The sequence below is a fragment of the Drosophila teissieri genome, chromosome 3L (assembly GCF_016746235.2).
Source record: "Drosophila teissieri strain GT53w chromosome 3L, Prin_Dtei_1.1, whole genome shotgun sequence".
Taxonomy (NCBI): Eukaryota; Metazoa; Arthropoda; class Insecta; order Diptera; family Drosophilidae; genus Drosophila; species Drosophila teissieri.
In genome coordinates, this window is record NC_053031.1 from 8,579,420 (window position 1) to 8,605,779 (window position 26,360).

General features: G+C 39.4%; 2 protein-coding genes and 1 long non-coding RNA gene across 9 annotated transcripts in view; 2 read left to right on the plus strand and 1 right to left on the minus strand.

The window, feature by feature from the left end:
* The first annotated feature begins 1,400 nt into the window (after positions 1–1,400).
* LOC122617768 lies at positions 1,401–2,005 on the plus strand. Its single transcript, XM_043793753.1, has one exon. The coding sequence runs from the start codon at positions 1,543–1,545 to the stop codon at positions 1,750–1,752; it is 210 nt and encodes a 69-aa protein (XP_043649688.1). The 5' UTR covers positions 1,401–1,542; the 3' UTR covers positions 1,753–2,005.
* Positions 1,827–26,360, minus strand: part of LOC122617766 (protein boule) — a 33,506-nt gene continuing 8,972 nt past the window's right edge. For 2 of the 7 annotated variants that reach the window (XM_043793746.1, XM_043793747.1), the window contains 7 exons: positions 17,658–18,101; positions 17,236–17,389; positions 12,694–12,753; positions 12,513–12,630; positions 12,179–12,270; positions 11,902–11,935; positions 1,827–7,294 (listed from right to left, as the gene is read on the minus strand). In XM_043793746.1, coding sequence (XP_043649681.1) covers positions 7,173–7,294; positions 11,902–11,935; positions 12,179–12,270; positions 12,513–12,630; positions 12,694–12,753; positions 17,236–17,389; positions 17,658–17,779 — 702 coding nt within the window. In that variant the 5' untranslated portion in view covers positions 17,780–18,101 and the 3' untranslated portion in view covers positions 1,827–7,172. Of the gene's footprint in view, positions 7,295–7,315; positions 7,339–7,483; positions 11,715–11,901; positions 11,936–12,178; positions 12,271–12,512; positions 12,631–12,693; positions 12,754–17,235; positions 17,390–17,657; positions 18,102–26,360 lie in introns of those variants that run through there. The other 5 variants (XM_043793748.1, XM_043793749.1, XM_043793751.1 and 2 more) reach the window with 5 other exon arrangements.
* On the plus strand, positions 16,010–17,632 carry LOC122617769. The gene is made up of 3 exons (XR_006325969.1): positions 16,010–16,211; positions 17,200–17,430; positions 17,569–17,632. It is a non-coding gene; the product is annotated as an uncharacterized LOC122617769 (long non-coding RNA).

Below are 26,360 nucleotides of genomic sequence, written 5' to 3' on the forward strand. Positions count from 1 at the left end.
GGCGATTGCTTTATTTATAAACATTTCTTTTTTTATATTTTTTTTTTTATTATCAGAAATGGGAACAAACTCGCTTTCTTATCAGGCATACAAGAAGTCTAGGGAAATACTAAAAGGTCTGGACACCAGTAAAAAGAAAACAAGCTCTCCAAGATTGCGTGGAAAAGTTTCGGCAGCAAAATATTCCCCCAGATCGCGATGATTAATTTCTTTACAGCCAGCGAATGCATTGGTTCCTCAAGCACTAGCAGACAGCGTGCTAGGGCTAGATAAGGGCTAGATTGCACGGCCCCCGCTGGTTCTGAACCGAACTTGAACTTGAAGTGTGCGGTGAATGGTTATTGAGGTTTTTTGTTATTGTTGACTTAACGATTCCTCACCCGCACACTTTCTGCCGGATTTTACAACGGCTGATTGCAGTCATAGACCGTGTGCCAGCTTGACGTTTTGTTTTGAAAATAATAATTCACAGGCAGTCGCCTACTCACAACGCTGATAAGAGCTCGCCGCACACGTAGAGTGCTCATGATAGTATGTATTACAGAAGAACCCAGCTGGCGGAACATATCTTAAAACGCGGTCCAACTGGGCAATCAGCTGGGGAGCCTGTGCCTTCAACCACGCTAATGCAACTAATGTGATGTACTCAATCTTGGAGTACACAGGCCTGGAAATCGTTTACAGAAGAACTCCAATGAAAGCGGAACCCATGACCTACAGCACACATTTTATTAGTTTAAGATTATTTTAGACAGCAAGGCATCAGGTGCATTATCAACATGTCTAGCATGAGATAGATATCTCAGACTGCGATTAGCTGTAGTTCAAGACGACAAAAGTGCATCCTCAATAAATGCATTCATAATTGTAATATTACCAAAATGATTACAAAATGTGTGTGGTTTTAATTAATCTAATAATGTTTCTCGGAAGCAGTGCAAATAGATCTAAGTTCTTAATTGGGTCAGTTCCAGTGGCACATGCTCGACTGTACATATTTTGTATAAGGATTTACGTCATCGCATGCGGGGTATTTGATTAATTGTGCAATAATGACACGGCTGTAGAGATCAGTCTTTGGACTTTGAGCCGCACTTGGGAAGTGCTGTGAAGGCTATTTCTCCATTTTTGTTACGGATACAAGTCTAGACACCAGTCAATGGGTGTAAACAAAACAATCTGAAACGTGGAATAACAAACATTGGCCAAAAGTGCGTCGCATTTCGCCTTGCATTCGGTTGCATGGGCCGCAAATAAAGGCCTGGTCGTAAGCCAATCAATTGGCAACCCTTTTGAGCAACACCTGATAAGCCCCAACTACTTGCAAGATAATGGCCATACATGCGCCAGTATAAAACTGCTGATAAGGCATCGCTATAAATACCGGATCCGGAGTCCAGTGAGGCCACAGAAACGAAACAAGCGCGCCAATGATCGCACGGATCCACTAAGAACACCCAAATATAGAGCCGACTCTATAGCGAAAGCAACCCAACTGTGATACCCAACGAACACACACATCGCACACCAAGAATCCCCAAGATGTCTGCTACCAAGGTGAACCATTTGATCGGAGCGACGACGCGTTACATCGCCGGACGGAATGCGGTGCAGACGGTCTACTGGCGCACCTCCGCCGGACCCAATCCCCGGATACTGAAGACCAACAAGCTGCAGAACTTCGATCGCTCCCAGAAGGCGCCTCAGAGTGTGCGGATGCAGAACTACGATCGCACTTTCAGCCGTGATTAGGGAATTGTATAGTTTCATTCCGACCTTGACATGTTCCTAATGTCGCACTAGACATATGTAGTTTTTTTGTGCACTTTGTATTTATTAAATAAGAGTATTTTCCAAAGCGATAGTTCTTATCGTGCGAATTAGAGTTAATCGAATCCAAACGAAGTTGGCGCTACGACTTTTCATGTACCTTGGCATTTTATATTTGTAAAAAAAAGAAAAGGCAAAGATTAAATAAATGCATTCTAGCGCGTAGATAAGAGAATCTTTTTCGTTTTTACTGGATCGAAGTCTGACGAGGGTCTGCCAAATGCGTCATCAGCTTGAGAAGCAATGACCTAAATCTAAATCACATATTCATCGAGTGATCCGTGTTTTGTGTTCCAAATGAAAGCCCAATTCGTTTCTTCGGTTTATTCCATTTTTAAGATTTTATTAATTAGTTTTATATTTATTACATACATTGAGTTCTCGTATATATATAATTTTTGGGGTTTTATGTTTATGCTTTACTTCCTTTGGTTGTATGTAATTACTTCATATAATTTTTTCGTTTAGCTTTATAATTTCGTTTTTAGATATCGTTCTTACTTATGTTTTATAGTATATTCTCGCGTTTTGTTTACATTTTGTTTTAGTTAATTTAATTTGCTTTGTGGGTGAAATATGTTTATGTTAAGTTTTTTGTTTGGTTTTCGTCTTTTTTTTTTGTGTTTTATTTTTGAGTTTTATTATGTTTATCTGGTTGATCTTTTTACTTAAAATTACAGCCTTTATAAATAATTATTTTTTATATGCTATTCATAGATTTTTTTTTTAATTTTCGTTTTGTCAAATTTTGTGTTTTCTTATATGTTTTTGCTTTATACTTTTTATTTCGCTTGCCGTTGTACTACATATTCATTTTTCATTCGCATTCGTTTTTTAATTTTACTAAATATATATAGAGACTTTTCCGCATCGTATTTTGATGGATCTGAATAATTTGCACACAGTATGTATATAATATATATGTATATATATAATATAATTGTTATCTAAATATATACTCATATAGACCTCATATATATTAATTTATATTTGACAATTTCAGTTGGGCTTAGTGTCTGGCTTTGCTTTTGTAGTGTAGTGTAGTTCTGGTTTGCTTCTGGTTTCATATTTCTTTTCATTGTTTTTGTTTTGCACACGGAAGATTTACACACATGAATAAAAACCGAAAAAATACACACAAAACTTTGTGCATTTTCTTAGCTAGCTTTGGTTTTGATACTTTTTTCTGAAATATGTTATGTTATTTTATGACCTCGTTTATTTGTTGCCTAACTCAATTCACGTGAAAACAGTTTCCGTTTGGTTTATCTCAAAAGAGAAAAATATGTATTAATTATTATCTTTGTATTTTACTATTATTAAATCCATCTTTCATTTGGGTTTTTGATTAAAAAATATTGCAGCTCAAAATGGTAATACTTTGGTTTTTCAAGTTAAATTTACTTTGCTTATTTTCGTATGTCCTCTCTAAAGCATAGAACACATTAGAGATCAGTTGGATTTTTCTCTATAATCGGGCCCTTTGCTATCGCTAATCCTAATCCATACTCCATCTATGCCCTATATGCCATCTTAAATCTCACTTTTTCATGCTGATATCATTTCCTTAGTGGGCTGCAATTGCTTGATCTGTAATTTTTTCTGGATTCCGGGCGTATCTATATTTGTGTCGTCTGATTTACGTATATCCTTGACTCTACTTTTATGCTGCTCAGTATAGTATATGTACTCGTATATTAGACTCTTATGTATGGTAAATTGTTTGCTAGAAATGTGTTTTCTTTTACGGAAGAATTTGGATACAATTTCATAGTTCCACTTGATTTTAGCTAAAAGTATAATTTGTCTAATATTTTCATTACTTCATTACTTTTCAGCTAATCATTGCTATGTATTTTTCTGGTAATCCTATCTTTCGCTTTATAGCACATTCATTGGGCGCTTTAATTGGCTTAACATAGGTGTATCGGTATCTGTATCGCGGCATCGTTATCCTTTCACACAAGTGTATTTATTTATCCTGCATCGGCTTCAGCACAGATTCTCACAATGTGCAACTTGCACTTCGAATTAATTTTAATGTTAATCTCTATATATTCTGCAACAGAATTTCGGCTTTCTAGGGGATGTAAATTAAACGAGTGGAAGAGGCTAAATGGACAGTTTGTCAGCAGAAGGCAATAAACGAAATTCTGTGCAAATATCTGTGGAAACAAGGTGGACTATTAAATCAGAGAAGATTGCAGGGGAACTGCGTAAAAATTGCACAATTTTATTGTAAATTCTTCAATTCGTCTGTCTGTCGGTCGTTTTTGGGGTGTTTGTGTTTACTTCGATTCTCATTCGTGACTAAAAATACTCAACAATTTCGTTTACATGAAACCATTTTAGCTACAATTTATATTTGTTGTATATATGGTTAAATATTTCCTACACATTCGCCATTCAACATTGATAGAAAAACCGATTTGTTTTGCTCTTGTTGTCGTTTTGCTTTTCACCATTTGCCATGTTTTGCCTCTACATCGAGATCTCGCTCTAGAAATTGCTCTGTATATGTTAGAAATCGTAAATTTAAAAAGATACTTTTGCTGACAACAATGACCCAAAACAAATTTGGTAATATGCGGGCTGTAATGATGGCTACTAAATACAACAATAATAATCCAAACACCTCGGTTCGAGAACTACGTAATGCACCTATGTGTCGTTAAGGTAAATCCTCGATAATCTAAAAGAGTTCGTTGCACGTTTATTGTATTCATAGGCTCGTCCGATTCAGGGAGATCTCTCGTCTAGCGATTCAATTGCTCTGCCAAATAATGATCTACCGAAACTCAGATATCGTGTCTTCCGGATATAATGGGACTTCCAATTTCAATTTGTTTTCTACAATATTCATCACATTTTCTTGTGGGGTATTTTTTTTGCCTAGTTCTGGTTGCTAATTAATTTAGTTATTATTGCTGCGCCGTTACTTTGTTAGTTACTAATGTAGGTACAATATCATAAAAATAAAAATAACACTGTATATTTTGTTATTTACCATTAATTTCATTTCGCTTCATTTAATTGTTCATAAATTATGCCTTTGTATTTTTCGCTTTAGTTTTACGCTTGGTTTTTCTTTATTGTAAATATAAATATATATAATATATATCTCAGGTTTTCCATTTTTAAGTACAATATAATATAACCATATACAAAGCGTTGCCCCCCAACAAGCCCTCCATCCGTCGTCCTGCATCCTGCATCCTGCGTGGGCCCCTTGACCTCTGACCTTCACTTACTCCGTGTGTGGCATTTGAAAAATTCGTAAACGGTTAGTACACTTTTAATATTCTTAGTTATTTTTTAGCGTCAGTCTTGTGTAAATTAAATTTTACTTCAAAAAACGTTTTAACGCGCACACACGGAGCACAGTGAAGCCTCGAGGCACGAATGCCCACTGGGCAGTTGATTTCAGCTGCTCTCCTCCTGAATCGGTTGTTCATTTCGCTTCCTCGGGCCGCTTCTTGTTATAAAAAATTGATGCTCGGCTTTACATATGCATATATATATATATACATATATATATATATATATATTTAATAAAATGTATATAATATATGCGTGTATACACATATAAGGTTTATTCAATTCACACGTAGACGTTTGTTAAAAAATGCATTTTCTTATGTAAAAATGTTCGGCTTTCCCCTTTCTTCTTATCGGCCCTTTCATAAATATTATAACGTGGTATCTGATTACCGTATTATATTTGTGTTGAGACGCCATCGAGATATTGTTCTTGTACATTTATGTATATACATTTATGTATATATATACATGTATGTATATATTTTCGCATATACTAACCATCGCCTAAGTGTATGTGTTTGTATGCCTCGTATATAGATTATTATTATTATTACTTTGGTTGATCGCATTCGGGAAGATTAAAGTTTACACACGGTAGTGAGAGATAGGATTCAAAGACGAGCGAGCTTAGCAAATCAATCGTAATTGAACTACATTTAGAGTTTAGACAAGTTTAGTCCTAATAAATTTCCGCCTTTCCTCGTTATCATTTTGGGTTTCCACTTTGAGATTAGAGCTAATTTGACACAACCGTTTAATTCAACTATTTTATCATTGTTTATCTGCCTAACGATTAGCTTTTCGACTGCCATGCTACTGAAAGATTCGTTGCTTTTTTGTATTTCGCAGCACCTAAAAATTATGCTACACATAATAATGAGGAAGAACCGAAGATGGAAATAAAAAACCAAACGATACATATATGAAACGATATAAAATAAACAAAGTTTCGTTTTTGTTTTGGGCTCCTTTTTTATTTTCTTTAAGGAATGACATATCTAAATCGGAACATTAATACTTCAATAATAATTTGGAATCAATACATTACACACAGAAACTATAACATATTTGGATAATACTTTGGGTTCGAAAAGTCAGAAAAATGAAAACCTAAGCCTTAACGATGAACTGGTTAAATTTGGAAAAAAATAAACTGATCTAATCGGCATAATACCCGAAAAAGAACAGAGCCCAAAACATTTTGCAATGCTAATGTAGCGCTGGTCCAATGGTCAAAACGCTTGCTTTAGGGCCATGAGTTCGGATCGGGCGATAATATAGCTGATGGTAAAGCGGATTCTTGCGGTTGATGATGTTGCGGTATTAACTATTAACTGGGGTTGTTCCCGCGGGGGTGCCCGATTTTGAAGAAGTCTTGGATATGCTTCGGTTAGGTTACGCTTCGGTTCGATTCGGGTTTTGGCTGTGTGGGTTCACATGTGATGGGAAACGACGTTGAGATGATGTTCATTCCGCTTGCTAATATTGGCGCCCTTTCCTACACTCCCTTCGCTCTTTTTTTCTTTTGCTCACTCGCTCACACACCCTTCGATGCCCGGAAACAAAAAACTTTAGATAACAAAACGAAAAACTATAAACAATAATAACTCAGGAACGAGAAGTGAGCTCCCCAATGGGGCGGCAAGCGTGAAGGTATTCAGGGCGGTGGTGGTGGCGTTGGTGGCGATGGTGGCGTTGGTGGGGTGGAATTCGAAAGTAACAAACAAAAAAATCAACTAAAAACAAAATGGGGTTTTGTCGCCAGGATCACACATCTTATCTTATATCGCTTTGGCTTCATGTCCTTTGCTCCAGGAAAGGATCTCCAGTCCCAGTCCCAGTACCCGGTTCCTCCCATTCCTCTTTTCCTCCTCATATTTTCCGATTCTGATTTCTACTGAACAACTGCGTCTTCCATTCTGAGTTCTGTGTGCCTTCTCCGCCGCAGCGCCCTCTATGAAATGTGATAGTACTGGTCCAGCCTCTGCTGCTATGCCCTCCGATAATCCATCAATCGGAAGCTATACCCGCGGCAAGGTGTCCCTCAGATCCTCGATACTCCAGCATGGGGCTTGTGGATGCGACTGGGAGTGCGGTGAGTGTGGGTTCGACGACGGCGAGTGCAGCAATGGCGATTGGTTTTCTGTATAAAATATATATGTATATATGGTGCCCTGAATTACAAATCTGAGAGGGGGGAAAGGAAGAGGGGAGAGCAATGCGGTGGGTTCAAAAAAGGAAACACACTCGAGATATATTTAAAAGTCAAATATAATATAACCAACTGAAAAGCAAAATCGGGTGGGGGGAAAAGAAATAAACGCAAACCAAATATTTTGCTATTCATATTTTTGTATTTTTTTTGCATTTTGCTAAAATTATTAAGTAGCTGTTGCTTTATTGTTATTGCTATTTATGCGTTCTTTTCTTCTTTCTCATTTCTATATTTATAGGTAGTATAGTGTGTGTGTGTGGGGGTGTGGTTGTGGTTGTGGTTGTATGTGGTTAAATATGCTTCGTTTGTTTAAATTTTCTTTTTGTGATGATCATGGGGCATTATCCTCGTAATATGCACGTATATATAATTATACAAATCGGACTCCGCAGAAGTGGAATCTTATGTCCCTTCTCTGGGCCTGGCGCATTTTCAGCGTTCTCGTCTATCTCTTGTATATTATGTATATGCAATTGCTGAATTCATTTAGGTAGGTAGGTACTTAGTCTAAAAACATTTTGTGCTCTTAGTTGAGCTGCACTTAATCAGTTGATGTTCCTTCATTAAAATATATATTATTCTTTGCGCTATGATATATATGTATTGTATATATATATAATTTTTCACTTTCCTTTTACGTTCGTCTAATTGCTATTTCTTTTTTGTTGGTTTGTTTGTTACTTGCCATTTGTTCATTTAATATATGTATATATAATATAAATATTCACTATATATAAACTAAATAGATTTTTACGATGGGACAATCTGCTCTCTGCTCTTTGCTGCTGTTCAGTAAAAACTAAAGAACTTCATATTCATATTTCGCTCTCCTTCATTCAAGTCGTACAATAAATTGAGTTTACAAACATTTTACTCTCGTCTCATTTGTCTGTTTGTTTGTTTGTTTCTCTTTTGGTTTTCCTTTGTTGGTTTTTTGTTTGTCAGCAAAAATGTTCATTCGTTCTTTAATTAATTAATCGTTATGGTTTTAATTATGCCTTGGCATTATCTTTATAATGTATATATGTATATATCTGTATAATATATTTAATATTGTTTTAAACCTAAACAATTTATTTATGAATTTTCGCTTTCAAAATATCACGTATATACTTAAGTTATGCCTTGGATCTATTAGTTATGATCTGTTCTTTCTGTGTCTGATTAGTCTGCGGAAGATTAAATTGCTGGGATGGCTGGTTGAAAAAGAGTGAATGAATAACTCATTTCGAAATTAGACCTTGTACATATCTCTCTGCAAATTCCCGTTCCTCACCATCCACCACCCAGCAATTTGGATTCAACTGGGTAGATGGATGATCCCAGTGCGCAAATCCCGGCCTTCGAACTGAATAAAATCCCTATTGACTGACATACATGTAAGTACTCTTGGTTGGTTGGTGGTTTCTATGTTGCTTCTTCGACTTGATTTCAGTTTTAGTTTAGTTTTTAACTAGAGCATGCCTAAGTGAATTATTGCTTTCCATTTCATTACATTTACATTTTGTGTTGCTTCGTTTCAACAAAGAGTAATTTTTCATGTCTAATTATTGTTACAATTCGATTTAAAAATGTTTTGTATTTAACTATTTAACAATTTAGTAAAAATTTGTCAACAACTTCGCAGCGAAGTCCATTTGCGGCGGCAGCGAGTCTCAACCAATTCTTTTTTTTTTTATTTTTTGGGATGTGAAAGTGGGCGACCTCGGCGACATCTGTTTTAGCAGGTATTTTTGAAACCTCTGGGTTGGTTTATTACAATACGATAACAGTATTTAGTGGGCAAATAATTTAGTTTCGTTCAATAAGGCATTATACGTATATGTAAATATTTATCTCGAATTTTCATATTTCAGCCAAATTATGCACCAATTTTGAATGGAATTCGCTCGCAGGTCGCCGGCTGCCCCCGCAAATGTTTTTGGCCATCGCGTTCGTATTACTTTAAATAATTTTGGTTAACACATCTCGCTTTTCTTGTTCGTGTTTTTGATTAGTTTTGATGCCATCATCATAACAATAGATACAACAGAATCTTAAGTGAGTGTAGAAAAACAGAAATTATAAATCAACATTTCGCATTTTCGCAGAGCTTTTGTTTTGCTTCATTTTTTTGCTTGTACATTAGTTTATTAAATTATTATTTTATTTTACGTTTGCTTGCTTTTCGTATATATTTAACTATATTCTTGTGTAACACACACCTATGAGTGTCTATGTATTGCTTGAGTTCTTTTTTTATCTATTTTCTTTTCGCTAGAGCTTTGAGTTTAGCTTTCCTTTAATAGTCTCTCTAATATATGCCTCCCGTTTATAATAGTCGGGAGTTGTGTGTATGTTTGTCGCCTTTTCAGCTAGCATATTTTGAATATCTTTATTGTAGTGTTTTGTTTTTTTGTTTGTTTTTTTCTTTTTGTATTTAGTTCACTTTTTGCTTGGCTTATGTGGCTAGATTTCATGATTTTTACTTTTCCTCCATTAGTATTTTCTTTTAGACTAAAATTTCGTTCAGTTTTCTTTTGCTTGGCTTACAAGTTAGGTTTTCTTTTCCTTTTCCTTTTACACGATTTCTGATCGGAAAGTTAAGGGAATTTTCATAACATATCCTTGACTTTCTGCCCAGGACTCGTGGGTGTGCGCCTGTGTGTGTGTATGTGTGTGTTTGTGTGAAGGTTTTAGTGTGTGCTTGATTTGCTGCTTGACTTTGTCGTCTCCTTTGCTTATTCATCTTTTTGCTTTGTATTGCTGTATGTGTCTGTGTGGGACAGTTACAGTTACAGTTACGAGTTACAGTTACTTTACGCTTTATATGTATTGTATATATGTATATAAATTAATTTATGCATAATATTATGTCTTTAATCTTCGATCGCTGCCCCGCTTTCTTAGCTACCATATATAGTATATGTGTGTGTTATGCAATTTTACTTGTTTATTCCCTATATAGTATATTTATAAGTGTGTTCGTCCTGCACATGTGTGTGTGTGTGTGTGTGTTGTGGGTGTTTGTTGGTTTGAGTGAGTGCTCTCCACATCTGCTGCATCTGTATAATCCAGTTCTGTATGTTTACCATGATGTTTCCTACATGGTATGGTTTAAATATGGTTTTAAGTTTTCCTCTTCTGCCTCTACTTATATTTTTCTGTCTTTCACTTGCTGACTTTCCACACACACACACAGACACACACACACTGCAGTCCTGTCGACGTCCCTATGGGTATAGCCCCTTCCCCCGCTTCCCCTCCCCTGCTCCACCGCTAATTGCACATCATAAATGTTTCCTCTACCAAAATTTTATCCCCCATCACTCATCACACTCACTCACACTCCCGCTTGCAACATCCCTAATAACATAAGCAGCTTACTTTACAGCATTTTGCAATGGTTTCCTTGCGCTCTATTGTATATGTATGCGTGTATGTGTGTGTGCGTATGCGCTTGTGTGGGTGAGTGTCCTTCCAGAGCTTCTACCTTCAAAATACGATTTCCTTTGACTAAACATTTCCGAAATTGCAGCTGTGGTGCGTGTATTTCTGTGTCTGCGCTTATATAAATTCTATTTATGCTTTGTAGTTTACTTTTGTTGCTGTGGCTCTTTGTTGCATGTTTCTTGTTGTTGTTGTTTTGGTAGTAGTAGTAGTAGTAGCATCACTATTGTTGCTGTTGCTGTTGCATCCTCAAAGTTAACATGGATAAATTCCTACAAAGTAATCGAAAAAATTGTTGGCAAAAACTTCATACATATATGTATACCTAGGAATTTATATGATTTATATCGGTATTTGTTATATACTTTTATAAGCAAAGTGATTGGTGCCAACTACTACTATTTACATTCATTCTCTGCTATTTACAGCAAGCAAAACCGAAAAAGAAAAAAAATGAGTCCAATCAAAAGAAATCGAAGATTAAATAATATAAATTTAGTTTTTCCCTCGCTATGGCATTCAACTAATTTACATTACATGTACATACATATTTATGTGTGTGTGTGTGTGTGGCCAAAACTAAAGCTCCAAACTTAGCATAAATTAAATTAAACCATAGGCATATTAACATAATCGTAATCAACTAAAATTATAAACTAAGAGTGCGGCTGCTGCTGCAGTTCGATCAGAGTTGAGGGGCATATATAGCATATAGCGTGGTATTGTTGTTGTAGTTGTTGTTGTTGTCGCAGATTGTTGTAGTTTGTAGTTGTAGTTGTCGTTGCAGTTGTTGTTGTTGTTGTTGCAGTTTAGTTGTTGGTATGATTTTATTATTCAGGGCAGCTCTCAACGAAAAATTGGCGACTACGAAAATTTGTTTACTTTATGTTTTTCTTTTTGTTTTTTTTTTGGATTTAACCTATTTGTGGTGGTTGATTTTTGGTTATTGTTGTTTTTGTAGTTGTAGTTGGTGGTGGTTGGTGGTGGTGCGCCAAGAAAAAATGAAAGAAAAGAAAGCAAATACCGATATGTGTAGGCTACGACAAACGACAAAATGGCCAGCGAGATACAAGATACTGTGAGGCTGGGCGCTCAACGAAACTCACCTTGGTAATTCTGAGGCCAAATGGTGGGTACATTCTGCAAGGAAAGATTCGAGAATAAGTATTTTACAGATACACGCTATTGGCTGCAGTTGTGGTCAAAGTAAAAGCACTAAAAGTGGACAAAATCTAGGTAATGCAATAATGCATTTACTTTTAAGTACATCTGAGAATGTAGTTATTCGCCTGAAATCGTGGCAAAAATGTGAATCACTATCAGTGCTATTACTTTGACCTTATCTGCATCGCATCGAGTCGAGTCAAGTCGAGTCGCACTCACCATTGGCACACTGTAGTACTGATAGAATGGCTGATATTGCATGGCTGAAGGTGGGTAGATGGCTGGCACTCCAGCGGCTGTAAAGTCAGTAACTAGGTTTGGTTAATTGTTTCCCAATTGATGGTGGTGGTAGTGGTGGTGGTGTTGGTGGTGATGAAGTGTATTTCGAGTGTAGAGAGAGAGCGTAATGAAATACAAAGAAAAGAAAAACAAATGTCAATAAAACCAAGTGAAACTCAGAGAAACGATGAAGACCCATCAAACGCATAGATTAATATATACATATTAATACTTTCGAAGTTGAAGTTCGGACACCAGAACGACCATATCTCACCTGGCGGATAAACAGCGGCTGCGAACTGATCCATGGGTATGTTGCTGATCGGTGCCGGCGGCGTGGTGGTATAGTAGACGGCTCCGTTTGTGGCCACAATTGACTGCAGAGGATTGGGCTGGGAGATGAAGCACTTCGTTATTAGTTTATTGCACTTACACAGCGAATAATAAGCACTCACCTGCTTTTTGATGGCCGGTGCAATGTTCAGTTTGCGATCACGTAATACCACGCATTCACCCTGTTTGTTTTTTTTTTGTAATGGTTTTGGGCCATAGAGAGAGATGGAAGAGAAAGACAGAGAGAGAAAGCATAAATAGAGGAGCATTAATATCAGAACATTGCAATTATCAACACACAAGCCGAACGAAGAAATTCAAATTCAAATCGAACGCAGCAGCATCAAAAATTCTCAAAAAATAGTTAAAAATTAATGCGCAACGCTTTTGGTTTTTATTGTGTCTTTTTTTTTTTGTTTATTATTTAAATCTTCTGTTCATTTTTTGCTTTTTATGGCACGGCCATGGCTAAGAGAGAGAAACACGTGCCAAGGCAAAATACCATTACCGAAGTTAAATATATATGTATATAAAGTATATAGGTGTAAATGTTTATACTGTGGGGTGTAGTGTTGTATGTGTGTGTGTGTGATTAAATTAGGTAAAGTTTATTACAAAATGTCATGTACATATGTTGCATAACTAGATTTGCGCTGTTTTTGCTGTGCTTTTAAATTTGGCTTCAAAAGCAAATCCAATCGCCAACTTATTGCTCTCATTGTTTCGTAATTATCATATTCAATTTACGCGGCACAAAATTTAACAACATGTTTATTTTAATCAACAAACATAAACACAAAAATTAATTAACCAGAATAATGAACTCATTTAAAAAAGTATACGAACTAAAAAGGCACAAAAGCATTGTTAAAAAAAGAACAAAATTCAATTTGGAATATAAAGCTTGCTTATTGTTTCGTTTCTTCTCTCGTTTCGTGTTTCCTACTGAATAATTAAATATAAAAACAAACAATAAAACTTTAAAACCAATAATTATGTAACACCAACACCAAGTTCAAAGAGTGTATATAAAATATATCTAAAGTTGTTTTGGAGAAAGGTCAGTAGTTTAAAATCTCATAAGCCTCTTTTACACAAAGCCTTTTATGAGGAACTTTTCCACAAGTTTATTCTTCTCAAAAAAAAAACCCTTTTTAAAAATGCATTTAGCATCTCTTCGACCCAATAAATCAGCCAATTTGCATTTAATACCTTTTCTTCCGGCCAACAACTACTAACGCAGATGGAAAGCTGGCCAAATGGCTGACTGGCCGTCTGGCAGCCAGTTCATCTTTAATTGCCAATTAGTCCCGGCTGATACCCTTGTGATTTTCGCATGAAATGCATGAAAAGGACACGACGCCACAAAGAGATAAGCCCAGACTCCTTGAGGAAGAGTCGGCCGGGGAGTGGCGTTTTCGAGTGGTGACCCCTCTTGGCAGCGGTAATAACCATTAACCTAAGCAAATGTTTGCGGGCCACGGAGATGCTGCTACTTTGTCGTTAAAAAAAAAATACGGAAAAATAACGTGGAAAATGAAATGAAAAGCGAGGCGTGGACGGGTACGGGGAGGGGTAGGGAGGATGCGAGGCACGGAAAAACCTGAGCCGCCGTATCCTTTTCTGACCGCCGCTGGGCAAACATTCTTTTCATTTATGTTCGAGTTGGCCGCCCTCGAGCCATCGTCCTCGGCCAGCGACATGGCGAATAAGGACCCTAACAAAGGGCCAACAGTTGAGAAAGTAAACTAAAGATGAAACGTATGGCAAGGAGCCCTGAAAAGAGGCACCCCACCATCATTCTTAACCACCTCTTGTCTTGACTGAATTTAATTAAGAATCCTTTTGCTGGCTGCCTTTTACGGTGGTGATGGCGGTGGCCTTTTGTTTCGGCACACAAAAAGGACAACAAAACGGTGCCGTGCTCCACTCCAAGATGATTTAAAATTGAAGAGTCTATACATAGAGTCCACTCTTCTCCTGGAATGGAGTAGGCAAATCTCATACATTCGAAATGTGCGGTCCGAGCTCATTTTACGGACCCAAATTTGCTCTAATCTATATGTAGTATATGTGTTGCCTATTAATGCATGTATGAGGTGACAATGGTTTCGGATGGGTGGGATTAGTTGGCCATCATAGAACATATACACAGAAATTAGTATACGCAGTGTGGGCTTTGGTTTCGGTGAACTGATATGATATATGTGTTACTCTCTCTATTCGGGAATGTGTTTTCGGGATTGTGGTCCATGGCTTAACCTTTTTGTTGAACGCTGTGGCTTTTGATGAGCTCGTGGTCGAAAAAAAAAACTCGAACTGCTAAACTTTTCTAAATGAAATTTAATTAGTGTAATGCGTGTTGTCTCCTCTCGCTGGGGTGTGGTGTGAATGTAACTTTTTATGTGAGTGCGAGTGTGTGTGTGTGTGTGTGTGTAAATTATAAAACTTGGTTAAACGTTGGCAGGACTTGTTTTTATTGTTGTTGACGTTGCCTCTGTGTGTGCCCGTTTCAGCTTTTGCCTTTTGCATAGAGTATGGTCGTTGTTATCCTTGTTCTGCCTGCGGGCATTATGCTTTCTGCTTTCTGCTCTCTCCCTTTTGCATTCACAAGGACACTCGTGTCCCAGTCTCGGGCATCAGCAGTAGCAGCACCACCAGCAACAGCAACAGCAGCACCAGCGGCAGCAGTAGCAACAAGAGGTGGAACAACAACCAGAACGACAACAATGCATATTAATGACGAGCGGCAAAAGTTTTTCACTTAATATGCCACAGAGCACGGCGGAAGCTTCAGCCTCCACCAGCACAGTATACGACGAGTATCGCAGAAAAGGGTAAAAGGTAAATGGGAATTTTCCCAGAAATGGGTAAAAGTTGCATCACTCACCCTGGCCGGGCAGTGCCAGTGGCAGTGGCAGTGGCAGTGCTTATGCAATAATTATAATCAATTAGTATGCCAAAACAAAATATGGCAGACAAGTTCATTTTGTAATGAGCCACCTGGAGGCTGAACTTTTTATGGTCCGCGGTGAACCTAGCCCAGATCTTTACTCTATATAGTCAAGAAACGGGAGGCAACTGCTACACGGGAAAAAATCGGTACATAACTAGTAGTTGTTGTTCAACAGATGCACATTAGTAGGCTTATAGTTATTTTAAAATATTAACGAAGTTACATTATCTATTTTCTGAACAGATGATCGAATATTCCCTTTCCCTAACCTTCTGTTTTGCCCAGTGTATTTCGGTTAAACTGAAAGACAGAGCGTGGGTTGCCCTGGGGAGCAGGTGATTGGACTGCTAAGTATGGGTTTTATAGATATATATATACATATATATATATAGATATATAGTATTCCCTAGGAACTTTTACGCCGCGCACTTACTTTGCTGGGGATTGGAATTGGATTATTATTATTATTACTGCTGCCGCTTCTGCTGCTGCTGCTGCTGTTGGTTCGTTAATTATTCCGCAATTGGAAAAATGTGCAATACACAATCGATTTGTAATCAGCAAATTAGGCAAGAACGGAAAAGATGTGCCAACAATGCAACTTTACACGAAAATATAACTCAAAACGGAACTCAAGACTTGGATATCAAACGAGAATCAAAGGCAACAAGGCAACGCACTAAGGTATTGTCTATATATATAGTAGTCTAGTCTATTAAAAAGTCTATGGAGACCGCGCTCCAGTGTAACGGAGCCAAAAGAGCAAAATTCGCTAATTGTTTAATTGATTGCATAAAATGAGCATTAAAAACGGTGCAACGAACTCAACATTTGTTTGCATTTGCATTTGATTTTGGTATTTAGCTTAACGGGCAAACTTCGTTATTATATCAATAGGATATCAATTGGATACGTGTGGGTGTTTGTGGGATCACAGAGATATATAGGAGGAAAGTAGGGAGGCTGCCTACGCTTGGGTAAAGTGGTAAAGTGGTAATGTGGGGTTATATAACTAGGTGGGTGTGGGTGAGTGGTGTGTATTGTAAGAATGTGTAATTTGTTTTTGGTTTGGTTTCTGGCAATGAAACGATATAAGGAACGCAACGGAATCGAATGTAACGTAACGGAATGGCAACGCAACGGAAATGTAACGTAACTCGGAAACGTAAACTCAACAAAAACGCAATAAGAAGAAATTTATAAAAGAACAAAGTGCCGTCCGTACCTAAGGCGGTACATCTGATCATCATTTATCATATATCATATATCGCACAGTGGCGACAATCATATGAGGTATTTCTTATGTGGGGACCCCCCCGCGGGGAGTGTTGGTGGTGGTAGTAGTAGTAGTAGTAGTACTAGTAGTAGTAGTAGTAGTAGTGGTATCGGTAGTAGTAGGAGGAACCGACGTCTCATAGTAGTAGTACTTGGTACTTGTGTGTGATGGGTCAGGTAATGCCCTAAAAGATCGGAGCACAATTTTAAGTTGCGTGTGATTTGCGTACATATATCCTTTTCGAAACGCGACAATCGAAAGAGTTCTATATATATAAGGTGTTTGGTTGGTTCGTTCAATCGTTCGTAGGTTGTAGGTGATGTTTACGCTCGCTTCATTAAAATTATAATACTGGCATTTCATTTTTTTTTTGGTTTTTTGGTAAACGTTCAACAGGCGACATTAGCAACAGGTCATTGGAGTACTACTTACATCCGCCTGCAGTCTTTGCGCCTCCTGCTCCGTCTCGAAGGTGACGAATCCATAGCCCTTGCTCACGCCGGCCCGATCCACGATGATCTTGGTGCTCTTTACCGTTCCGTAGGCGCTGAAGACGCGGGTCAGATCGGCCTCGGTGGTATCGCCGCTAGATAGGGAAGATCTGGTTTAGTTGGCTCTACTTAAAAGGTTGTTTATATATCAGAAAATGATTCAGATTTAATCATGGCTTCATTACACGCTTAAAGCTGAATCACTTTATCCCTTAGCTATTTCATTCTTAGAAATATTTCTCAGAGTAAAATTTAATAAACATTTTCCTCCTAGAACTAAAGAATTTCTAAGGCTTCCGGGAATCGAAATTGGAGTCGGAGGACAGAGGACAGAGGGGCAGCTCTTTGAAGACCAACTCTCACCTGATGCCGCCCACAAAGATGCGATTGGGTATTAGTGTGCCGTATTTGGGCGCCGCCAGGGGCGTCTCCAGTCCTCCGCCGGGCGTGGCCGATGGAGGCGGCGCTGCTGCGATCTTGTGCATCTCTGCGGGTGTCGTCTCCGGACGAAAGTTGAGTGCTCCGAATGGCAGAATCTTGAGGCTGTTGCTGGAGTTTGGGGGTGCGCGCTGGCCAAAAAACTTCTTCTTGTCGCTGCCGTTCGCTGGATCGAGCGGCTCCGGTGTGTTTGAGATTTGTAGCGTTTGCGGTACGGCCGAGATGGGATTATATCAACTCAAATCGAATCGGTTCGGATCAGATCGGATGGCGATTATGCGACGGCTGGGGCTATTGAGATGGCTTTCACAGATTTACTTGTAGCACGCATGTATACAGTTGGATGTGCTTCTTGCTGATTCTTGATATCTGGAAAAAGAGGCAAATAATCAAACACAAAATTAGTTGAGCTCATTAATAAACGATTAAAATAATCAGCCACATGGCTAGCAAAACGAATCGAGTGAAGAAGAGAGCATTTTAATCTTGGGAAAAGAACACACACAAAAAAAACGTAAAGAATTGCCCCCTACATTTCGAAACGAATCTATTTCTGGCACAGCCGACATATGTCACACGAGGAAAACTCAGCGCAGGCAGGCTCACAGATACGCACCCATACACTGGCAGCGAAAACTAGAGGTAGTAGTCGTCGGGCACCATGTGTGCACCATAAATTCACCTTCAGAAGCGGCGGCGAGACAACTAAATAGCACAGAGAGTTTAATTTTAACAGCAGCAGCAGCAGCCGCAGCAGCAACAGCAGCAACATCACAGCCGCAGCAGCAACAATAAACTTGCCTTGTCAACAACACGGTTTGAACAATTTTTCGGGCCACACGAGAGGCAAGTGCACATAGCACAATATATTATAATAGTTTCCTACATCAGTTGTTATTAATTTGAGCAAGATTATGCATATTAAATGGACATCCGTGTTTCACTTGCAAACTAGATTTAGTTAGTAGGCATTTTGATATTGGCAGCACACTATCAAAACCAATTAGCTGACCACAATTTTCTCGCTGTGCAGCTCGAAAATCATACGTGTTGCTATGAGCTGCAGATGCCCATTATAATTCCGATCGAGGAAACTTCTACATGCACTTATTTGAGTTCGAGTTGAATACATATTCGCAGCCTTCGTCAAACATTTCATTTAGATGTGTGTAGATGGGGGGCTTGTTGTGGATGGTGTTTGCATGTTCTGGGCGTCGCATGTTTGTTGGCCCCATATATCGTATTCGTATGCAAGTGGTATCGAGTACGGAGTAGCCATATAGCATGTAGGTATCCCTGACCATATCATGTCATTTGTATCTCAATCCGTGGCTCATCGATGATGGGCGACGCGCTCCATTGCCCGCCGTGCTGGTCGCTTATCGCCGGGCATTTATCTCTCTACGCTCCCCGCCCACCGCCCACCGTGGAATTGACAACTGTCCGGCGGTCTGATAGCCTCCGAATGTCCGGCAATCGGAGTGTGTACGGGCGGATTCGATTGGCGCACACACACACACACATAGCAATGAAAACATAATTAAATTTTCATTAACAATGAAAATGTCAAAATTGTTTGCGTTCGCGTTGAAGTTCTGCTATGCCAGGCAGGCATTTCAATTGTACGTCCGACTTCCCGATCGATTTAAAGATATATGTGCTCTTATACATATGTACATATATAGTACGTACACCGAAAGTCGGATGCACGTATGAGATATCTATTTAATGGACTGTGTGGGAAAGTTGTTGGCAACACGTGATTGTATGGCTCTATTTCGACCCATTTTCCGTATCTCAAACAAATAAATTAACGAAATATAAGTGCTTGTATAAATCACGGCAATAAATTCTCTTAGGCGCAATTAAAACTAAATCCGCACATATGCATAAATGCAAAGCCAACTAACAGATATATCTTCCGCTCATTAAAACGCGTCACCATTCCAAAATTGAAAAAAACACATATTTTTAGAAATGAGAAAAACAAAATCAAATGACGTTGTCCGCCGAAATATAGAAGGGTACATACATTAGTATTTTCCGTCTGGCGAATATAAATACATGCTATATTGGCTTTGGGCAAAAGAAAATTTTGAAAATCTAAAAGCTTCGCCAAAGATTTTCTTGGCTTCTCGGGCGGATGTGGCCAGCATAAAGTGGGTGAGGCGAAAGCTGATTTGCCGATGGCTAAGTGCCCCTGACATGATTCATGATGAGCCAGGATGGGCGCCGGGTGCAGGGAGCAGAGTGCTCATGATTTATGTGCGGCTCTTAATTATTTACAATATTATGAAATTATTTTTGAGAACTTTATTCCAGCGCATTAGCAGAATTGATGATGGCAGGATAGTAAAACGGTGACATAGAGAAAATGCCGAGCACTGGCACTCGGCTGAATTATTAAAATCTTCATTACTCCCGGCCATGGCAACACAGTGCCAACAGCAGCAACTGAGGTCAGCCGGAAAATCACGGAGTCAGGTCCGGAGTGCTAGAGCTACTGTTCGTTCGCAGCATGACAACGCCGGCGATATCAATGGAATTTAATCAACGGCAGCCGCCAGCTCAAAACTCTCACACAATCTCCACCCCACCAACAGCCCACATCTATGCATCCGTTCATCCAGCCATCCACCCACAGAGCTGTCAGTCAGTCATTCAGTCAGTTGAGGTGCTCGTTCTCGTGCTCAACAATATTGCAAAATTCCACGTGCGAAAATTGCGCGAGTAATGCCAATGGAAACAGGAACCGTCAAAGAATTTTATATTACCAAAAAGAGGGAACGAGTTTGTGCCAGAGATGCGACTGCTGAATGCTCAGCGATTTTGATGCGAGTTACGGTCTGAACAATAGGGTTGATGTATAGAGTAAAAACAGCCAGAGAATTTTGTTTTCCCTAGGGGGTTTAAAATCGCGTTTAATTACGAAATTTTGAAAAAACCACAGCTATGCTATGAAAGGATGGGGAAAAATGCCAGAATTACTGGAGAATGAAGCGTAAAACTATGGCATACTGTCAAAAGTTATGGCACATCATTGTACAACCAGTCATTTCATAAAGGTAATAAGAATTCCAGGAATATGCAAAATGTAAAATTTTACTAAAAAAAATGTGTAATTACTTGTAATTAATTATAATTTAATTGGTAATATAAAAAAGGACAATACAAGATTCATAACGATACAACAATGGGGAGTGCATCAGCGTAAATGGAGAAATGATTCCCAAATCGTTAGCAATCTGCAGTTCAATATTTGATATCGAAGGGATTAAAAAAACATTTTGCTAGCTGCTTCCAATTTTCTGTTCGTTTTTAGGTCCGTTTTTGGCACATTTCAAGCGTAACTTGGGCAATTAGGGCAATGCAATTAGTGAGCGCCAAACTATTGAATAACCAGACTGCGTAGCCAGAGTAGCACATGGCTGGTGAAAAACGGGTGAAAATTGGGCGGTGGGCAAGAGTGCAAAAGTGGGCGGGGCAGTGGGAAAGTCGACGTAAAGCAGTTGCTGAAGAGAGTGCAAGTTTGACCTATAAAAAGGCAGCGTGGGCGCGCTTCACTTGGCACAGATACGAAGAAGTAGCAAGAAAAAAAGGGAAATGAAGCCAGCACACAACTGTGGCAAGAAAAACGTAGGAAAACCCGAGGAAAAAGGGAAGGAAATTAAAGGGAAAGGGTGAGGCAAGTGGTAAAAACCGTAACAGGAACCGAAACCGGAAGGAAGGCGTTGCGGGGAAAGGACTCCAAAGGCGTTGGAACTATTTTAAAACTAAACTGCCCACATGGGAAAGCAACCCCGAGAACCATACGCCGAAAAAGATAAGAACGAACCGAGTTTTCCCTACCGTGCTCCTACTGTATCGCATTATAGTTGAATATGCACACCTGCATCCTTTTCCGTGTGTGTGTGTGAGTGTGTAAGCAGGCGTCCTTGCCAAAAACAATAAAGAGCAGAACCCAAGGCGAGCGATAAACGCTGACACAGCGAAAGCGCAGAGCCAAACCTCTGCGAAAAAGGACGAAACAGGACGAAATATGGAGCGTACACAGGGAAAAGCGAAAGGATATCGATTGCAAGTGCTGCAGCCTTTTGCTGTGTAGATTCCCATTACAGAATATATTTTCCTTTCCTAAGAGCACAAAGTGCAAAACGATTTATATAAAGTGGTCAATGTTTATCACATGAGTTTTAAATATAATTTATTAGAACATATATTTAAAGCAATATAAACATGCTTAAAAAAGGATGTATGTAAATTATCACATTACATTTACGAGTAAATGTATTTTCTTATTGCCAAAACAATAAAAAGACCCCATTTTGCATCTAATATTTATCTGAACTTTTTTTGCAGTACACCGAGCGGTGGCTTAAAACGGGGATGCAGGATAAATCCTTTAACTCGCCAGGTGCGGACGAGCAGCGCAGACGACTCCCGTATCCTCAGTTGGCCAGATAAGCGTATCCAAGTCACATAAGGACAATTAGCCAGCCCAGGCTCAAAGAGTTTAAGAGGCCATAACTGCCGACATGGTGGGATAAGCCAATGGGAGGGAGGAGGTTGGGTGGGTGGATGTTAGGAGCGGGCGGGAAAATCGGACGAGGAAATCATGTTGATGGCTGAGGCATGACGATGACGTTAAAGCGTACGTGTTGGTGAATAACTTAAAACGAAAGAAAGTCAGTGGGTGAAGATGAACTGAAGAGGAAAGGGGCCAAAAGAGCAGATGGGTGGGTGAGTGGGTTGTGGATTGTGGGCTGTTGGCTGTGGGGAAAGCAAAGGTCAATTGAAGTTGCGGTGCTAAAACTTTGAGAAGGCAGCGAAAGAGCAAGAGTCAGAGGAGCCAAGTCAAGTGGAAAGCGGGAAAGCGCAAAACAGGCTCAAACACACACACACACACACACACAGATACACACACGTACAGCCAAGGATGCACTGACTGACAGTGCGCCGGAAGTGGAAGTGCACCCCCCGCGCCCATCCCCTCACCTGGCAGAAATAAGAAAAAAAATAAAAGAAGGAAAAACTGCTGGCTGCCTTTCGCCTACATGTTATACAATCCTTGAGTGCGGCGAGCGAGGACGAAGCTTTTGGGTGTCAGTCAAGTGAAAGGAAATTGTAGCACACCAGGATGTAGGAGCGAGGGGATGGTGCTTGGGCGTGTGCTTTGATAATGGGCAGAGGAGAAGACGAAGGGCCAGACAAACCAACAGACAAAAATCATAATGATCATCATATCTTCATCATCTTCATCATCGTCATCATCGTCATCATCGTCATCATTGCAGGCTCGGCGGCCTCAGCAGCTAAATTGATGGCCTGCCATCAGGGTATCCATCCCACATCAGCGTTATACCACCCACACCCTGATTCGTATGTATATGTGGCACAGAAAAATCCATAATCCTCGGCAGAAGCTGAAGGAGCAACCAAAGCAGCAGAAGCAGAAGCAGCAGCAGCGGCAGCAGCAAAAGGGAAACGCCAAACTACAAAAGCGCGAGCACAAATTGCCACTGTGTCAGTAAATCCACTCACACATATGTCCGTAACATATATCCTCGTTCTGTAAACATAGACACATACTATACATATATATGTAGTATATACAGATATATTTGCAAAGCCAAAAACTAGTTTGAAACAATGAAACTTTTGTGCTGTGCTGTGCTGTGTGTTGTGCTTCGCCAATGTCCAACTTCTTGTATTTGTGTTAGTTTTATTTCTGGCCCTTGTCCAATATTTGCCCCGAGTCGCAGTAACTTAAAGTCTGTTGGAATTAATTTCAAGCAAATATGTATATACACAAAATCCCATCTAACTCATGCCAACTCATGTCCTTTAATCTATATGAACGTGTGTGTGAGTGTGTGTTTTTGTGTGGTGTGGAAAAAGTTTCGGTCGGATGATTTATTGCCACTTCAGCTGCGGGAGACCGACAACGCTGCGTATGAGCGATGGCTGATGCCCTCCCAGTTCGGATTATTGTCTATGCTGACAAAGGATTTAAGCGGAATTTGATACAGCCGCAAGCGGAGAACGAAGGACGAAAGCTGAAGCGAAGCCATCCATTAAATGCTACGGCAAATTAAGTCATTAAAAAACAATTTTTGAAGCAGCAAAAGGGGCGTATACGCAATTTGCCAATGAAGCAGGTGGAACTGCCAAAATATAAATATGCAAATTCGGCACTTTCCAAGTGGAGACAGCCATAAAAATGCAATCACACAAAAAGCAAAAGAAAAGCCAAAGGAAATGTAAAAGCCAAAGGCGGCCACCGAAAAAGAAAAAGTGAAAAGAAGTGACGTAAAAGTGTGACTCAAAAGACGGGTGGGTTTCCAAATTGGAGGGTTTTTTGGGGGGGCTTTGACTGATTGTGTGTGCCTGTGTGTGTGTGTGTGAATGTGTATACATAGTTGGGGGCGTGAAGACGGTGCCAACTATTTCTGTAGACGCAGCTGAATGTGCCACTGCTGCTGCCTCCTTTGTTGCCGCAGTTTCCTAGGCCAAAAGCATGAAATTAAAATGCGAAAATGCAGACAATGGCTCGACCGAAAGAGATGGCGATAGCTATAAAGAGCCGCACTCGGAAAATAAGCAATTTCAAGATAAATGTTCTCTTTAAAGATATTTTCATCAAGTAAACTACTTTTATAGCTCTGACCCACTGTAATAGCAACTTTTCTAATTGAATATGAGAACTTTTAACCAAGTACTATACGATTAATATAAAAGCAATTTAAAAACTTTTTCCGAGTGCACTCGCGTATCTACACGGACTGTTGACTGTATTTGTGTGTAAAAGTGAAAAAGCGCAGCTGAGCACGTCATTCTCAAAGGCAGTGCACCTCCAGGCTTCTGCTTTTTGTTGGTTTTGACTCACTTCAATCATTTCGTTTGAGAACTTTCATCCATATGCATGTGCATGCGAGTACTATGTACCTGCATCCGAAAGAACGCGAATGTATCTGCATCTGCAGCTTTCTAGATGCTTGAAAAATGTGCGACCAACATTTTTTGTATTGTTTTGAACAGCATTCCTTTGCTTAATTCTTTTTGGCAACGTTTTCGCCCGAATTGCGCCTTAAATTCAATTTAGTTAAGCTACGTTCGGCGACCCAGTTAAGGGATCTAAATTAAATGAAAAATACTAATTCATCTAAAGTTATGCAAATGAGATTCGCACATGAATTGCAGCTTAGATAAGGAAATTTCTAAATATCCGAGAGATGCCCGGCATACCTACAACCATTGGCATTTGCGCCCACACAAATGTGTGCGTTTCCTCTCAAGTTAATGAAATATTTCAAGTTGCCAACTCGCATAAAACCGATGTCTGTATCTGCATTTGCATGTGCAGCAATATCCGAGCGAACGCTTCGTGTATCTGCGTGAGTGTGTGCTATGTATTGTAGTTGCCGTGTTTGTGAAGATATTTTTGGCCTAACTACATTGCCTGGCCAAGCATTTCAGAGATGGCGACAAAGCCATGAAAGTTTCACCCGGGGAATAACAATCATCATTTCGAGCAGCGTGAAATTTAGTCGATTAGCAGCTGCCTAATATCATTGAGTTGTAAACAAAATAAACAAAGCACTCAATTAGCCTTTGAAGAACAGGAAACCAATTCAATGAATGAACGACTGAATTGATGAGTAAACAAATCTTTGTTAATCACTTTTTCTCCCCACTTTAAATTCCCTTCAGCTACCAAGATTATTACTATTTAATGGATAACAAATCGCTCGATACTTCCAAATATACAATTCTCTTCCATACAAAATGGGATGTTTTAAATGAGTATTTAATTGCTAAAGCGATGAATTTGGCTGTATGATAACTCAATTTAAAAGTATGCATTCTTTTAGCAAACTATAATTTACGCATCATAAGCAGTTAGGCATCAAAACTTTGTCCACCGACGCGATGGCAAATTGCTTTGCTTTGGAGCTGAACGAAAAGTTCTCACATTAGCCAAGTGGAAACTTTTGTCAGGTGGCGCAAACTCAATTTCCATATGCATTATGCATCTGTATCTGAATCTGAATTTGTATCTGAATCTCGCTATCTGCGTCTTGGTGTGTGCATCCGCTGGTGGGCAGTGCAAACGATTTGAGAACCGTGAAAATATGCAGATAACTAATATTAACTTTTTGTTCGAATGCATGAATGAAGCGTGGAAACGGAATAGTTGTAAAAAAAAAAGAAAAAAAAAACAAAATCAGCTCGTTAGATGAATGAATGAATGAATGGGAAGAGAAGCGAACCACGACTCGCTTCAATGCAGCTCCAGTGGGTTCGAACCCCGAAGCATATGCAAAAAGCTAAAATAATTGCTATTGCTCCGTTTGAGGCCCGCCGATGTGAAGAGCAGTTGGAATTGGGAGCAGAGCAGAGCGGAGCGGAGCAAAGCAAAGCAGTGCGTGCAGCACAGTCCGGTTCTATTTATGGCCACACTTTTCAAAATCCCAACGAACGGCGGCCATAAAAGCCGCACGCAGTTGACCCACACATGCTGACATGGGGCCTCGGCCCTCTTAGCATATAGATTATTCAGGTGGGTGTGTCCAAATGGTGTAGCTGTATTTCGTATCTGTATCTGTAGCTGTAGCTGCGGCTGTGCTG

Excerpts from the sequence above, each read along its gene's own strand:
- LOC122617768 (XM_043793753.1), top strand. The coding sequence starts at position 1,543 with ATGTCTGCTACCAAGGTGAACCATTTGATCGGAGCGACGACGCGTTAC.